The sequence below is a fragment of the Seriola lalandi genome, unplaced genomic scaffold (genome assembly GCF_002814215.2).
Source record: "Seriola lalandi dorsalis isolate HSWRI2012SDOR001 ecotype SW California unplaced genomic scaffold, Sedor1 jcf7180002054945, whole genome shotgun sequence".
Lineage (NCBI taxonomy): Eukaryota > Metazoa > Chordata > Actinopteri > Carangiformes > Carangidae > Seriola > Seriola lalandi.
Window position 1 is genome coordinate 1,634,330 of NW_019525496.1, and position 15,920 is coordinate 1,650,249.

At 41.5% G+C, this 15,920-nt stretch overlaps 2 protein-coding genes across 4 annotated transcripts in view; both read left to right on the forward strand.

Moving 5' to 3' along the window:
* The first annotated feature begins 1,174 nt into the window (after positions 1-1,174).
* anxa1a (annexin A1a) lies at positions 1,175-6,325 on the forward strand. 3 transcript variants are annotated; one of them, XM_023394121.2, is made up of 12 exons: positions 1,175-1,308; positions 2,022-2,106; positions 2,858-2,948; positions 3,248-3,342; positions 3,456-3,569; positions 3,849-3,939; positions 4,131-4,210; positions 4,907-5,051; positions 5,150-5,245; positions 5,357-5,415; positions 5,524-5,646; positions 5,802-6,325. In XM_023394121.2, the coding sequence occupies exons 2-12, from the start codon at positions 2,047-2,049 to the stop codon at positions 5,859-5,861; spliced, it is 1,014 nt and encodes a 337-aa protein (XP_023249889.1). In that variant the 5' UTR covers positions 1,175-1,308; positions 2,022-2,046; the 3' UTR covers positions 5,862-6,325. The 3 variants fall into 3 exon arrangements, with proteins under 3 accessions (XP_023249889.1, XP_087026470.1, XP_023249890.1); XM_087170344.1 differs by having other exon boundaries at positions 1,212-1,308; positions 2,030-2,106; XM_023394122.2 differs by having other exon boundaries at positions 1,239-1,308; positions 2,026-2,106.
* A 438-nt stretch (positions 6,326-6,763) lies between these two features.
* The window catches only part of slc33a2 (solute carrier family 33 member 2), a 23,625-nt gene continuing 14,468 nt past the window's right edge, over positions 6,764-15,920 (forward strand). Inside the window, exons 1-2 of the mRNA XM_023394086.2 lie at positions 6,764-6,867; positions 7,380-8,208. Of these exons, the coding sequence (XP_023249854.1) occupies positions 7,509-8,208 (700 nt within the window). The 5' untranslated portion in view covers positions 6,764-6,867; positions 7,380-7,508. The remainder of the gene's footprint in view (positions 6,868-7,379; positions 8,209-15,920) is intronic.

The following is a 15,920-nucleotide window of genomic DNA, read 5'->3' on the forward strand; positions in this document are numbered from 1 at the left end:
TGATTGTTTAGATAACTTCTTACAGTGAGATGAATGCGTTAAAATAATGTCGTCATCAGTTAAATGTGTCATTACCCTGGCTGTTACAATCTCAAAGGTGTGACAGTATCTTCACTCTGTTGAGGCATGCAGCCCGCAGGTAGCGTCAGGCCCCGACTGTGCTGTCATGACAACATGCCACACCTTAAAGACACTCATTACCTCATCACACCGAAGGCAGACTCTTTTTGAGGGATGATAAGGTGGTCTTTGTTCAGTTGTATAGATAAGAGGGTCCACATACAGAGATACAGTGGGTTGTGGATTCATTTGAGGAGGCTGATGACATTTTCTGCGAGGGGAGAGATAAGAGCAGGAATCTCAAAAAGGAAGAGATACACTACTAATGGAACAGCAGGAACATCAAACCGTCTCTTATGCTGTGGACAGTGAACACATTACCTGTGGAACAATTATGTTTGCAAACAGAGCCCTGAACACAACACAAATAAACTCTTGGTTTATATAAGAGTTATGTAAGAGTTACTTTCACTTGGGCTTCCACCAAACACATAAATAGAAGCATATGGGCCACAGATACTGAGTGAGGGAGCAATATTTTAACAATTATGCTAAAAGTTTTCAGTTATTAAAATGATCAGTAATCACTTGGCCTGTATTCATTAAAAGACACCATGTACTTTTTCTATATAAACTTTTAAATGTGATATTGAAATGTCTAAATGTTGAGGAAACAACAAAATCACACAGTCCATCCATAAAATAAGAAACTTGGAAACGTAAAAAAAAATAACAGAATGGATAATAATAACGGCAGAAAATTAAACATCGAAATAAACAAACGTAAAAGGGGTAGGCCTACTGCATTAAAACCGCACAAGAAGTACAAAGAAGCACAGTACAGTGAATCATCTTAACACCGCTCCCTCAGTCACAGACACTCTGTCGGTGTATATCAGTGATTTTACACGTGAACTCCAATTTTATGAAAGATTACGACCTGGCACTGGGTCAGCGCGTGTTTTCAAGTCAGCAACATGACTGTTAGAAATCTGCTGTAGGAGGAGGAAGCAGCTGCTGCTGCTGCTGCTGCTGCTGCTGCTGTGAGTTGTTACGCACGGCGTCGCACTTTGGACGGAGTTCCGCTGTGGCAGGCAGCGGTTCAATCCAATGGCAGCTGTGTGGAGGGTGGGATGGGCTGGACCCGTTACTAGGTGGGGTTTATCATGGGTATAAATATACTTTCTCTGGCCCTACAACGCCCCTGGAAACTCAGTCATACAAACTTCTTCCCACTAAGGCCTCGCGGTAAGTCTTTCTCTTTCCTTAAAAATCTAAAACCACTACTCCAGCTTTAAGTTTGAGACTTTGTTGAAGTCGGGCGTTAGATCCAGTGGCTTTAAGTCTTCTCTTACGCAAGGTATTGATGCAACCTATGTGGGTGTGGTTGGAGAAAATAGTGGCGACAATTTTCTTTTTGTGGATTTACACATTTGGCGAAAGTGAAGTGTTGAGCTGGTTTCAGTGTGCAGCAGAGTTGTCTCTCAGTACCAGCACTATCACATTAAGTGAGACTGGACTGTGAGCTACCCTCCAATGATCGTATCCGTCTCAGAGTTTAACGTGGGTGTGGCCAGGCAGCCTCACCACGTTTGGCATTATGGAAAACCACCTAATGTAAACCTACAGTAAATATGCAGAGTTTGCTCTCTAGGAGAGGTTGTAGGAAAAACAAACAGTTTCTTTCTTTCTCTTGCTAACTCTTTTAGAACTGATTAGAGATGAGAACTTTACTGAAGTAGAATCGATAAAAGAGGGAGAATTTCTTTTTTAAATACCATCTACAGTGTGTCCATTGTGCTTGTTTTATCCTTAGGTCCTCTGTCCTTTCTCACAAAAGACTTGCAGGCTACTTTCTTAACAAAACATCTCATGCTACATTAGGTACTCATGTTTGGATCACATCAGTACTGACATCTTCTCTTCTCTTCTCTTCTCTTCTCTTCTCCTTCTCTTTTCAGACAGACAGACTACAACAGTCCCACCATGTCTTTCATCCAAGCCTTCTTGCAGCAGACCGTCTATCTGGGCATGCCCGATGACTCAGTACGTAACGCTGTTGTTCTGTTCCAGTTGCTAAGGCCAACCACCCTGTTTTTTCCTTTTTTTACTTCTCATCCTGTGGTATGCTCAGTGGAAAAAATGTATCAGGCAGAGTTTAGAGCGAGGGAAGGAGAGAAGTGTACAAGATGTTTTAGGGGGAAAGAATGAATGAGTGGGAAGTTTGAAGGGTAGATAAAGGGAAGGAAAAAGGAGTGGAGCAGGGAGATAAGATGAGAAGTCTTATTAAAGTGAAAGGCTGTCAGGATCATGATGATTTTATTCAAAAATGACCATACTAAGTCTTGTGAGTGTGTGACTCATGGAGGCAGGAATTTTCACCCCTCCCTTTTATAAACTCTGCAAACAGAACAAAATGCTACTTCTGCTTTCCCTGGTTTCTTAAAGTGAAATATGGGAAAGTTGCTTAAGGTCTTGCATGATTTCAGTCTGTGCCTCCGCTCTGCTGTTATTGTTCACTACAGTCCAACAGGGGTGTGCACAGGCATTTGAAATGGCACTGTAATGGCCACTGGAGGCATAGAGGTTAGGGGGCAGAGACAGACAGGGCAGTGCCCACAAATGTAATAAAATCTGCCACAAGTATCTTTTTTATGTCTTTGGTATGTTTAAAGACGGAGGATTAATGCAGGCGATGTGTAAGGGGACAAAATTGTGATTTTGACTTTCTTAAAGAGCAATTTTGCTCTCAAGGCATCTAAAAAATATAAATTATTAAAAGTATTGTGTCACTCAGGTCCTAAAGAACGAGGGAACAGTGACGGCGGCACCCAATTTCAGCCCCAACGGAGATGCAGCAGTCTTGGATAAGGCCATCAAGACAAAAGGTGAACTTAAAAACCCTCACAGAGAAGCTTTGGAGCGTGTGTGAACATGTTCTGGCTTTGCAATGTGTCTTTCCTTCAAATATGAAGGGCTAGCGTTTGTGAGAATAACCTTAACACCCTCTGCTGGCCATCATGCATCATGACTACAAACAGTGCCATTGCCTGTGGTAGAAGGTTACCTCACATCTCTGTGTGGGCCCTCACACTGGAGTACAAATACTGTTAGGGTTAAAATCTCAGCAGGATTGAATATTTGTCTCTGTCGTACGAATGCAGAATGATCACGATTCTCTCTGCAGGTGTGGATGAGAACACCATCATTGAAATTCTGGTGAAAAGGAGCAACGAGCAGAGACAGCAGATCAAAGAGGCTTACCAGCAGGCCAGTGGCAAGGTAATGAGATGTTCATAGCAGGAAGATTGTACACACATCCATAGTGCAGTTATGCACATGATCATATGCTCTCAAACACTAAATTTACAACATGGGTTGTTGTTCCCTCGTAGCCTCTGGAATCAGCACTGAAGAGCGCTCTGAAGGGAGATCTGGAGGACGTGGTGCTGGCTCTGCTCAAAACACCTTCCCAGTATGATGCCCAGCTGCTGAAACTGGCTATGAAGGTGCACAATCACACAAATACAAACTTACAATGAACGTTGATATAAATATAAAAACGACTCAAACCATTTAAACCCGAGGATGTGAACACATCTGGGGCGACTGCTTTGACCTCACCATCATCTGTTATTTTTGGTGCATCGAGATATCCACCCACTTCCACGTATTCATGTATCATTTCCTGAACAGTCGGGAACAAGGTGTGTTTTGTTTGAATTATACTGGTGTAGAATAAGTGGTCTTTCTCTGCTTCAATCTGTATCCATGCATCCCTGTCTCAGGGTCTGGGCACAGACGAGAACACCCTGATTGAGATTTTGGCGTCCCGGACCAACAGAGAGATCCTGGATATAAAGAAAACCTACAAGGAGGGTGTGTGCAACAAGCTGCAGTTTCATCAAGCTAGTGTTTGGAAATAGAAGTGATAGGACATGTGACAGTGGGAAGTTACAGCCTCGGGGATATGAAAGAAAGTTTACACATCAGAAATGGACTTGCTGAAACACAGTTTTCTCATTTTGAACATTCATTGTATGTCTTCCCACTGTGGTTTCTTTGCTAAGAATACAAGAAGGACCTGGAGGACGACATCAAGTCTGACACCAGCGGAGACTTCAAGACTGCTCTCCTTGCACTCTGCAAGGTATGTGTGTTTTTCCACGTCTTCTTTCTGTCTCATTCTGTGTTTTGCATTCTGTACTTAATACAGAAGTTTTAGGAGACATCTAGCAATGACGAAACAAGACAACAACAAAAACGACGACAATTGCCCTCAAGCTCTGAGGCAACATACCACTCCCTACTGTAGCTGCTAGAGTAACACGGGTTTATTAAAGATAAACAATCTCACACACACACACACGCACGTACGCTCGCATGCACACACACACACACACAAACTTTCTACACTGTTTGCGGGACAGATCATTATTTATTAGGGAATATGATATCATTCTTGCCTATACTGCTCTTTCAGTTTTCATGCACAAAAAAAATTTAGTAAAATGTGTGGCTGAAGTGTTGAGCATTCCAGCAACCAGCATATAGGTATTTTTTAATTATTTTATGTCTCTGAAATAGGGACATGACATCACTGGTCCTAATCGACTTGCACAGCATAAATCTCATTTCATTATCTTGCTCCATTCACACTAAGATGCTGCCAATGACAGTTTGAAAAATAAGCTTCAGTGTCACACAGCAAACTAAAGTACAATAAGTATGATGCCTTGGTCATTCCAGACCCTCCCTCCCTATACTTCTCCTGTCTTAAAGAGACACTGGACCCAGTTCAGTTGGGTTCAACACAGTGACGTTGCTCTGTCTCTGTGTGTCACAGGCCAGCAGGACTGAAGGAGTCTCTGAGCAGCTGATTGACAGTGATGCCAGGGCTCTGTACGAGGCCGGTGAGGGGAGGAAGGGCAAAGACTGCTCTGCCTTCATTGAAATCCTCACCACCAGGAGTGCCCCTCATCTTCGTAAAGGTTAGATGGCTGACCGCCTCGTTAAGTAACATCTGACTTCTTCCTGTTTGTTTATTCCAGTCAGATCTAACACTCTTCCATGACGTCCTCTCCTTCAGTCTTTGACAGGTACGCAAAGTACAGCAAAGTGGACGTGGCCCAAGCTATCGACCTGGAGATGAAAGGAGATATTGAGAGTTGTCTCACTGCAGTAGGTAAAGGCACAACGCTCTACTCTAACTTTATTACCTGAGCATTTGTTCAACTAGTGATTTATTCACTGACTTGATTTGAACATGAGCCATTCTTTTTTTAAATAACCACAGTGAAGTGTGCTGGAAGTAGGCCCGCGTTCTTTGCCGAGAAGCTCTACTTGGCCATGAAGGTACAGTGTGTATAGGTCACTACTCACAAAATGAATAAATAAATAATGCATGCAGGATGCTATGCCTGCTACCCAAGGTGTTTCACGGCTGACTTTTCTGTCCATCAGGGTAAAGGTACCCGCAAGAATATCCTGACCCGCATTATGGTGAGCCGCTCTGAAATCGACATGAAACGGATCAAGGATGAGTACAAAAAAAACTACGGCAAAGCGCTCTACCAGGATATTCTGGTGAGCAAACATCTTGCCACAGATAATGACAACAAAGCCATCCTCAGTGTTAGAATTGCTCTGCTTTTTTGTTTTGGTGTACATATTAGGATTCACAAAACAAGAGAAAAATGTAAACAGTTTAGTGATTTACTGACTGTCTTTTTTCCCTTCAGGATGACACTAAAGGAGACTACGAGAAGATTCTGCTGGCTCTGTGTGGGGGTGAAAACTAAGAGCAAATCAATTGCATAAAAGCTCATGTGACCAAAGATCCACTACCATGTAGAGCTGTGGAAAATGACCTGTAATCTCTTGACACATATTGTGCCCTATGTTCTTGTGGAGACCTGACAAGACAAGTCTTTTCTCTTTGAGACTGTCATGACATATAGGACATATTAACAGCAATGAGCTTAACATGGAACGAGCACTGCTTCAACAGATATTTTCTATCCTTTCCTTGCAGCACTCTTATCCCTGCAGTTTTCTAGTGGACATGTGATCTTTATCCTTACACTCATTAGATTCTCATATCTGTTGCTTGAAAGGAAGCTATAGTCAGTAATCACCTTGTAGCTCCAAACAGACACTATACAGTTCATGAAGGACACATACTTCCACATGCCAACAATGTTAGTTGCAGAAGTAACGCTGAAGGAGCTCGGATATTCTGCAAATAAAAGCTTTTTGTATGAAGGCCTATTTGTGCTGTTTCAGTTTTTCACACCTCACATAACTAAAGTTTTGTTGAAAAATGTTTAGCAAATCTATGAAATTTAGTATTCTCTCATTTTTATGCACAATTAAAATTATTTCGCATTATAAAACACTTCATGGTGACAATCACAGACAATCGCATTTTTTGGTACAATGCACTGTATATCTACACATCCCAGAAGTTATAAATGCACACAATTATATACCCTAAATAACACATCAGCCAGAATGAGTGCATGAACATAGCCATTTTATACCGTGTGGTAAGGGTGGAGGCTAGTCAAGTTGGGTAATAAATATATTTCCCGGGTGTGTAATGGCATGTAAATTATTGAGAAAGTCTAAGAAATGAAACATGTCGCAATGGGACAGTGAAATCTGGCGCCCTCTCTGCCTACTTGGTTTGCCATCCGCAGAAGAGGGATTTCTGTCAGTATCTGGCAACCTCATAGCTCAGACCACAACTATAAACAAGCGGAGCCATCAGTTAGCCATCGCTAGGCTAACCAACTTTCTTTCTCAGTATGTGTTAAAATTTCTGTCATAACAGATACGGAACAATTTTTTCTCATTGCAATAATTCCCCAGATCATCCTGTGGTTCTGTACAAATGGGTTTTAAAGCTGCTCGCATACTACGTTTAGCATGACAGCTAGCTAGCTAGCTAACGGTAGCTAGTCAGTCAGTTTTGCAACAAACTTAACTATTACATCTGTCAGTAGAGTGTCAGGGACGTAAAGTCACATTAGTGTTTTGGTATAGGTTAAATGATGAAATCAGATGTGGTCACCACAATACTGTCATGTTTATTTCCATGTGTCATTTGACTTTGAGGGGGCTAACGTTAGCCAGGTTAACGTTATTGGTAACTGAGCTGGGCAGAGAAGCACTAAAACAGATGTAAAGACAAGTCCTTTTAAGGCTGCCCGCAGGAGCTGTGAGAGTTTTTAGCCACCACGTATCTTCTTCAACATTACTATATGTTCAGCATCAATAACCCTTAATAACCACCACACTCTGTCTGTTTATTTCAGGTCAGTCAGTTCATCTGGGTCAGCCATTCCAGTTGCAGTTTTCCCCTTTAATCAGAATGATGACAGTGACCTGACCAATGGACCACTGCACTGTCTGCTCAGTGAGAGGGTCACGTTCGGAGGTAGATCATGAATGACAAACTAGTGTTTTTGGGCCTGCTGTACTTTGTCCAGGGCATCCCCTATGGTCTCCAGTCTTCACTGCTTCCAGTCTACCTGCGTGGAGCTGGCCACTCTCTTACCCGCATCGGCTTCACCAAGATCCTCTACTTCCCCTGGGTCCTTAAGGTGCTCTGGGCTCCGTTGGTGGACCGGCTCGGAACCAAGCGTCACTGGCTGGTTGGGACAGTGTCTGGGCTGGCTCTGACATGCCTCTCCAGTGCTGCCCTGGCTCCAGAGGCACATATCTGGGGAGTAGCAGGAACCCTGCTGGCCATGAACACCTTGGCCTCTGTCCAGGATATTGCTGTAGATGGGGCTGCAGTGGGGTTGTTGAAAGGTCGTGGGGAGCTGGGGCTGGGCAACACAGCCCAAGTTGTGGGCTACAAAGCTGGGTCGGTGTTCGCTGGAGGCGGGCTGCTGGCGGTGATTGACGTGGCTGGATGGAGCTGGATGTTCATGCTGCTGACCTTTGTGTATGCAGGCGTGGCATTGTTTGTGTGGGGGGGGCCCGTGTTGGATGATGAGACTGTGAGGGGCCAGCAGGCAGATGGCAGCAGGAGAGGAGGGCAGGGAATGGATGCTATGAGGCCATGGAGGGTGTGGAGGAAGCTGCTGGCAGTACCTGGCACACCATGGACAGTCCTGTATGTCCTGACGTACAAACTGGGTGAGTGTGATCAAAATGCACGCACAGACTCAAATTAAACAAATACTGAAAACTACAATATGATTAATTTATACTTTTATATCTTAACTAACTAGGCCTAATATTAATACTAATATTTTTGTCTGTCCAAATGAAACAACTTTATTTGCTGAACTTTATATCATATATATTTTTTATATATTAATTCTCTGACTTGTAAATGTCACAAAACAAATGTCTTATTTGGTGGACGAACAGTCAAAAACTTAAGTATTTTATGTTTACAATGATATAAAATGGTGAAAGGTGGCAAATTCTCGCGTTGGAGAGGCTAGAAGACCAAAGGATGACTGGGGTTTTTGCTTGATAAATGACCAAAACGATTTATCAATTATCAAAGTAGTGGTAACTTAAAAGTAATTTTCTCTAGATTGAGTAGTTGATTAATCAACTAACTGTAGCAGGTCTTATCATGTTGAGTTTGAATGATCATCACAGGAGCCCAGTAAAGGAAGAAAAAGAGGTGAAAGAAAATGCGCAGAAAAGAATGAATTAGCAGAGCTCCCGTCCCATCTTCGGGGAAATGGGACACCGATTTATCAGTTTATCAGTTTTTATGTAATTCTGGTCACAAACTAGATGGAAAAAAAATCCTTGAACCAATGAAAAGTTAAATTTCTGGCAAATGCTTCCCTTTTCCTGCCTTCATGTAACGCCCAGAGATGACCACTAGATGTCTCTGTTGATACATCCATGAGGACTGAACTCATGTATCAGTGTGTTGAAGAGGATTGGGAGGGAAATTGTTTCAAGGCAGTTTATCATGTCTGAACAGGTCCTGGATGCACATTGGAAAATACAGCCCTGCTTGGATAAAACAGTTGTTTTTGTGAGTTACACATGTATAAACTCAAGGCACTTTAACGAGAATACAATGTTAGCTTGATTGCAGACTATGTAACTTATGAAAGAATTGAGAACACATTTTTTTCCCCTTGCAAATTAAAACTTGAATTCATAAGCAATAAAACTACCCTTATTCATTTCAATGCACTCAGGGTTTTTGCTGCTACAGCCTTACGTGGTCTGGTATGCCCAGTAGCATATAGTGGCTAATATTAGTTAATGTTTGCAAACTTAAGATAGATTTTGTTGGATACCGAGTCAATTTGCTGACTTTCTGTCTCTTTTCTATTTGTGCTACTGTTTTAATATTTATCACTATGTAGCAGTTGCCACTTGGGGCCACAGTGGCCGCTGCTCAGCAAAAGTTTCATAGTCTGCCTTCAAATTCATGCAGACAGTTTTTTATGTGAATGAGTTAGTGCCAGTAAGAAAGTAAGATATGAAAAGTAGTTTTGAAACAGTCAGGCTTGTGTGTGTGTGGGAGAGAGAGTTGATATGACCAGAGTTTGGTGTTTGGTAGCAGAAGGGGATTATGTAAGGATTAGAGTGTCTTTGTGTCTGTGGCGTTCAGAAACTGAAATGGAAGACGACGCATCACGCTGATGTGTGTTTATGTGTACGTGGGTGGTGGGGATATAATTGTCTCCTCACATTTGCATAGTCTTTACTTGTGGATGTTCATGAATGTATATGCCTTTGTTTTTAAAATGTGTGTGTGCCTGCGTGCGTGCGTGTGTGTGCATGCGTGCGTGCGTGTGTATGTGTTTTTTAAAAGAGTGTTAAGGGTGGCTCAGTAATCGGATGAGCCCCAGCAGACGACACTACTAGACAAAATATGAAGGTTGGCTGGACCCCCTAATCTGTCTAGGGTGCAGCCCCCAACACTCTCCCTGTCTCACACACACACACACACACACACACACACTATCGGCTGATGTTCATGATTACAACAATAATTACTCTTTGGGTTTTCTGTGCCGTGATTGAGCTCTGTAGATACATTAACAGCATTGTCACTTGTTAACATTTCCTCTTGTAATAGTCTAAATACTTTCCACCTTTGGAGCAAAGGATTGTGTAATATTTTAGATTAGGCCTGGATGTGCCAGCGTAATTGCCTATGTGAGACAGTATTGTTTTTGTTCAAGGGGTGTGTGGATATGTTTGTGTGAGACTGGTGATCTGCTTGTCTGAACCCCCACCCCCCCTTTCACACACACACACACACACACACACACACACACACACACACACACGCACACACACACACACACACACACACACTCACAGACCCCTCTCCCTCATCTATCCCTAATGAACTCTGAGTTTGTGCTGCGTCCAGCACTGTGGCCAATCACTGAGAGCCTCATGTCTAAACTGTGACCCCTGCGCCATCTGAGGCCACATACAAGATGGGAGAACTGTCTGGGTAGATTCGTAGAGATGGACGGAGGGCGTGAAGGGGAGGCAAGAAGGCACTAGTGAGAGAGGGAATATAAGGGAATAACTCTAGAAAAGAGGCAAGGGAAGACTTGTGAATGTGAGCTCAAATGTTTGATAGAAACATTTTAATGTCCTGTTGTTGTCATATGGGAAGAAACAAGCCTTGTTTACTTCTGTGCTCGCATGTGAAGTTGCTAAAACACTGAGCAATTATATCTAAAATGGAAGTCTTTATTATCTTTAGATATTGCACACTCAAGTGTTAATTACTATAATTTGAAAATTTGAGGAACTTAATTATTTTACTGCTCTTTTGTCATCTATCTCAACACCTTGAGTTCTTCAAACTAACATGTTTTTCATTGGCAAATCTCAATTACTTTAATATTGTTGTTTCCAATTAACTACACATCACTAGTGTGAGTCATGCTGCAGCGCTGCACACATCAGTGCTTGTGCTTTTTAAAGGCATGTAGTCAGTAGCTGTGTATGTTTGACAAGAGATGTAGATGATGGTGAGAGGAGTTGGTGGCTTTCTATGGGAATTGACCAGGTGGACGACGGGATGGATGGATGAACAGAAAAAGAGAAGCTTTGTTCAAATACTCCCCTTTAACCTTTCCCTCTGAAACGACAGCTGTAAGAATTAATGACAAAAATACACAGCGCTGTCGGCACATTAGGTAAGGGTAGTTAGGTATTAGGTAAATCTCCTTGATATAAATGTGGCAAGCAAATTATTAGAAACATCTCTCAGTATGAGACAATACAACACAATCACCACCATCAGCTACAACCTCCATAATAATACCCTTTAATCTTTATGAATGGAAGGTTTCTGTAGGACTGTTTTAGTTATGTAGGCCTAATATGCATATTGACTAGAATGGGTGGAAAATATTCCCGTTTATTAGAAGAGGACAGTGGAATGGAAACTACATTTAAAATCATTAACTGCATATTGAAAATGTTTGCGTTAAACTCAAATAAATATGCACAGACTCACGCACAACAGCTCTCTGTTGACTTGAGACCTGTCGTCCAGTCTGGAGAAACACTCCATAGAAGTTACCAGGAGCGGATGATGATGGGATTGGGGAGGTGATGGAGTTCTTAGAGCTGAAGGGAGGTGGAAGAGTGGGAATGAGACAAGAGGGAAACTTGAGGAGGGAGTGGGGGGTATTTTCCAGAGGGAAAAAGAGGGACCGCGAGGAGGGAGGCTGAAGGAGGGGATGAATTAATGAACAACCACCACATGGTGCCCTGAGAGAGACGGGGAGCAAAATGGCAATAGAAAAAAACACATTTGTCCATGCTTTGACGCATAGGTACAAGATCTACCCTATTAAAAAATAAATAAATAAAAGTATATTCTCACCCTGTTTTTTTACCACATAAATCTCAGTTAATGAGCTTACTCCAAATGTAAGTTGCTATGTCTGGTTTAATGATCAGAAAATCAGCAGTATTTGTTTTCTCCGATAGATAATAATTGATAACATGGGCCTGTTTGTGTACTCAAATTAAATAACCGATTTAAACAATATTTTTAATAACATTAGAAAACACTTAATAAGTTTTATGTTTTGAACACCATCTCTGTCCATTTCAGACTTATAGTAAGTCCCAATCCTATAATGTTTGTAGTCTGGCAACTGTTTTGTTCATATTTAGATGGGATTGTGCCTTTTTAAGATCTTTTTGCACACTGTGCTGTGTCATACATTTAATTGTAAATGGATAAAATTGCCATTCCTGCCCATCAATCTACACTCAAAGACCCATACTGACAAAGTGGAAATAATATTTGTAGAACTATTTTCCTCAAATTAAAAAAAACTGCATATTCCTCCATATAGTGGTCAGGTGCATCCTCTTTGCTTCAATTATCCTTGAGATGTGTCTAGGGTTATTGAGTGTAGATTGGTGGGAAAAAATGGGAAATTTTATCATAAGTCACTATTTGTATTATAGGAAAAGACTCTGTAGTTCTGAAGTAGCTGCAAATCATTGAATGATGGGAACAGTGTATTTGCTCTATGACCCAGAATGAATATTCATTTTGCCTAATTTCTCAGAACCTAAAACACAGGCAAAAAACAGTCAACCCAGTAATCTAGCAGGTTTGGGATGGGTGGAGAAATAGGGGTTGATTTGCTTCTACCTTGTTATAGAGTGCATGTTCCCATGTTCATGAGCCCCGAACGACACAGAGAGCTTCTTGACATCTGCATTGATCTGCAGGGACCCTTAGTGTGTGTGTGAGTTATTCCGTAGACCAATATGCATAGGACATTGTGAAAGTGTGTATGGACAAGGCTCTGTTTACTGTTTTGTCCTCAGGCAGCCTAAAGCACTGAAAGGTGTGTGTTCATGTGTTTGCACATAGGCCTTTATATATGTGTGTTGTGCTAAAACATGTAGTATGTATAAACCTGTCTCTGTTTACCAGGCTCTCTGCAGGGAGTGATAATGTCGTTCTGCAGGGTGAGTGGGTGTCCTCAGTGATCTCTCCTGCTTTGCTGGCTCTTTTGTCTAAGCTGCAGCATGGAGGTTAGGATTTGACCCCAGTGTCCTTGTCGACCTCTCACCCTCATCTCACTCTTATCCCACTCTGATTCCTCTCTATACTTCCACCCAACCCCCTTCTATAACACACACACACACACACACACGTATATATATATATATATATATATATATATATATATGTAGAGTGGCATAAAAATGTTTGGGCACTGGTCTAAATTTCTGTGACTGTGAATTAGGTGACTAGAAGATGCACAGATCTCCAAAAGGCGTAAGGTGTAAGGAGCTATTTGTAAGTTCAGCAGTTCGTAAACTATAAACTGCTGTTAACTTACCAGTAGAGGAAACATTGCAAGGTGTATGTCAAACAAAGAGCTGTCTCCAGTAATCTACCCTACTTTTTTTTTTTTACCACATAATAGATGGTGGAAAGAAACCCTCTTGTTTTCCTTCTATTTCTATCACTTTTCTTTTCCATCTTGCCCTGGTTTTGTCGGCCCGTCTTGTCACTTTTTGATACCAAGTCAATGTAGCGTCCAGTCTGCCCTGAAGAAGTAGCATTGCTTAGAGGGCTTATTATAACTTCTTGTCTTGCAAACGCAACAATGGCTGAAGCTCTTGGCAAGAAAATAAACAGCTGTCAGTGTTAGTGTTGGATATACAGCAGTAGCAAAACTAACATATAGCTTGTGTAAAGAGTGAAAAAAGGAAAGGAGCACCTTGCAAAGGTTTGGGCACCCCAAGAGATTTGAGCTCTCAGTTAACTTTTACCAAAACCTCAATTAGCTTGCTAGGGCAATGGTTTGTTCAAAGTCATTGTTAGGAAAGGCAAGGTGATGCAAATTTCAAAATTTTATATCAAGCCTCAACAATTGGCAGCTATGGGCACCTCTAAGCAGCAGGGTAGCGCTCTGAAAATTGAAATATTTGATGGAGAAAGAGAAGATAGCAAAGCATTTCAAGTAGCCATTTCGTCCGTTTGTAATGTAATTAAGAAATAGCAGTTGATGGGAACAGTGGAGGTGAAGTTGAGGTCTGGAAGACTTTCCAAGAGAACCGCTTTTTCCAAAAATACTTCAGGAAGATTTCACTGACGCTGGAGTGGTGGTGCTCTGTTACTGTGCAGCCACACCAGCACAATTATAACCTTCATGGAAGAGTCATCAGAAGATAATCTTTTCTGCCTCCTCACCACAAAGTTCAGCATCAGACGTTTGCAAAGGAATATCTAAACAAGTCTGATGCATTTTGGAAACAAGGCCTGTGGACTGATGAAGTTAGAATAGATCTTATTGGCCTCAATGAGCGAAAGTATGTTTGGAGAAAAAAAGGGTGCAGAATTTCATTGAAATGAACACCTCTCCAACTGTTACAGTGTATACAGAGGTGGATCGATCAGGCTTACAGCCAGTGGCACTGGGAACATTTCACTGGAAGAGGGAAGAATGGATTCAATTAAATAACAGTAAATTCTGGAAGCTAACATCACACTGTCTGTAAAGCAGCTGAAGATGAAAAGAGGATAGCTTCTACAAGAGAAGAATTATCCTAAACACCCACAGACACAAACACAAGACGGTCCAGAATCTTACACAAATGAGGCGTTACTAAGTTCCTATCATGCCGGGTGGCCAAATTTTTTGCTTCGTGCCCTTTTCTTTTTTTGTTATTTTGAAACAGTAAAAGATGGAAACAAATATGTTTTGCTTAAAGTATTATCATCTTTAACTTTATAACTTTTGGAAATCATCTTTCACAGTAACTGAAATTTTGACCAGGGGTGCCCAAACTTTAGCATGTTCATGTATATATAAAACTAATTGTGGTGACTTGGAATGACTTCCCTAAAACCAGTGAGACCGGCCAAGATGAGAAACTCCGTGTCAAACTGTTTGTACTGTTTGTGGTAGTGTTTTATAGAAAATTAGAAACAGTTGTCTCATAAAGATGATGCTACATTTGCTAAGTGTCTTATGCTTTGCTGAAAATGACAAACATGTTGTGTTTTACTCATTCTCCCTTTTTGGGTTTTGAAAAACTGTAGCTTTAGCTCAGTCTGCGCTGCTGCCTCAGTGACCTCTGACCTCTTTCTGTTTTGTGCCATCAAACCTACCAAACATGTTGCAAAGATAACAGCAGATTTCTAGTGAAATCCATGTTACCAACCCTATACTAATGTATTAGTAAGAGTTTAACAGTCAAAACTCAGGTAATCTGACTCACCAGGTGTGCGCACAGAAAAAGCTGATCAAGAAAAAAGGTTTATGGGGCCTTTAATACTAAATTGGTTTATTTCTCTCCTCTCTATATCTTTGTGTCAGTGGGCCTGGACCCTGCCATACTTGCTTGCAAGTCTAGTCAATCTGGTCTGATTGATGTTGTCATGAAGCACCTTTAAATAACTGGGATAAATAAAATAACTTTGCCTCCCCTCTGTCTGTCACTTTCTCTCCTCATGTTGGATTGCTTTGTCTTTCTGAGCCGAAAGTAAACATAAACAGAGAGTTTTCTTTGAGCCTGCCATCTCTCCTCTGTTTCCCCTTCACTAACCTCCTAACAATGTCTCTGTTCATCTGCCCCCCTCCTCTTCCTCTGTCTTTAGCTGTCTCCATCCCTGGCTGCTCTCCTATCTCTCCAGTCATGTTTAACCCGCATCTTCTTATTTTTTTAAATAAATGCATTATGATTGTCATTTCCTGCATTACATCTCATTGTGTACTTCTCTTTTTTCCTCCTTTTTACCTTCTGCCCTTTCTCTCTGCCTTTTCTTTATTCATTTTTTTCTCACTATCACTTACTTTCTCTTAGTCCTCCACTTTTCCTTCTTTCTCCTTGCTCTATCACATTTACCCCCC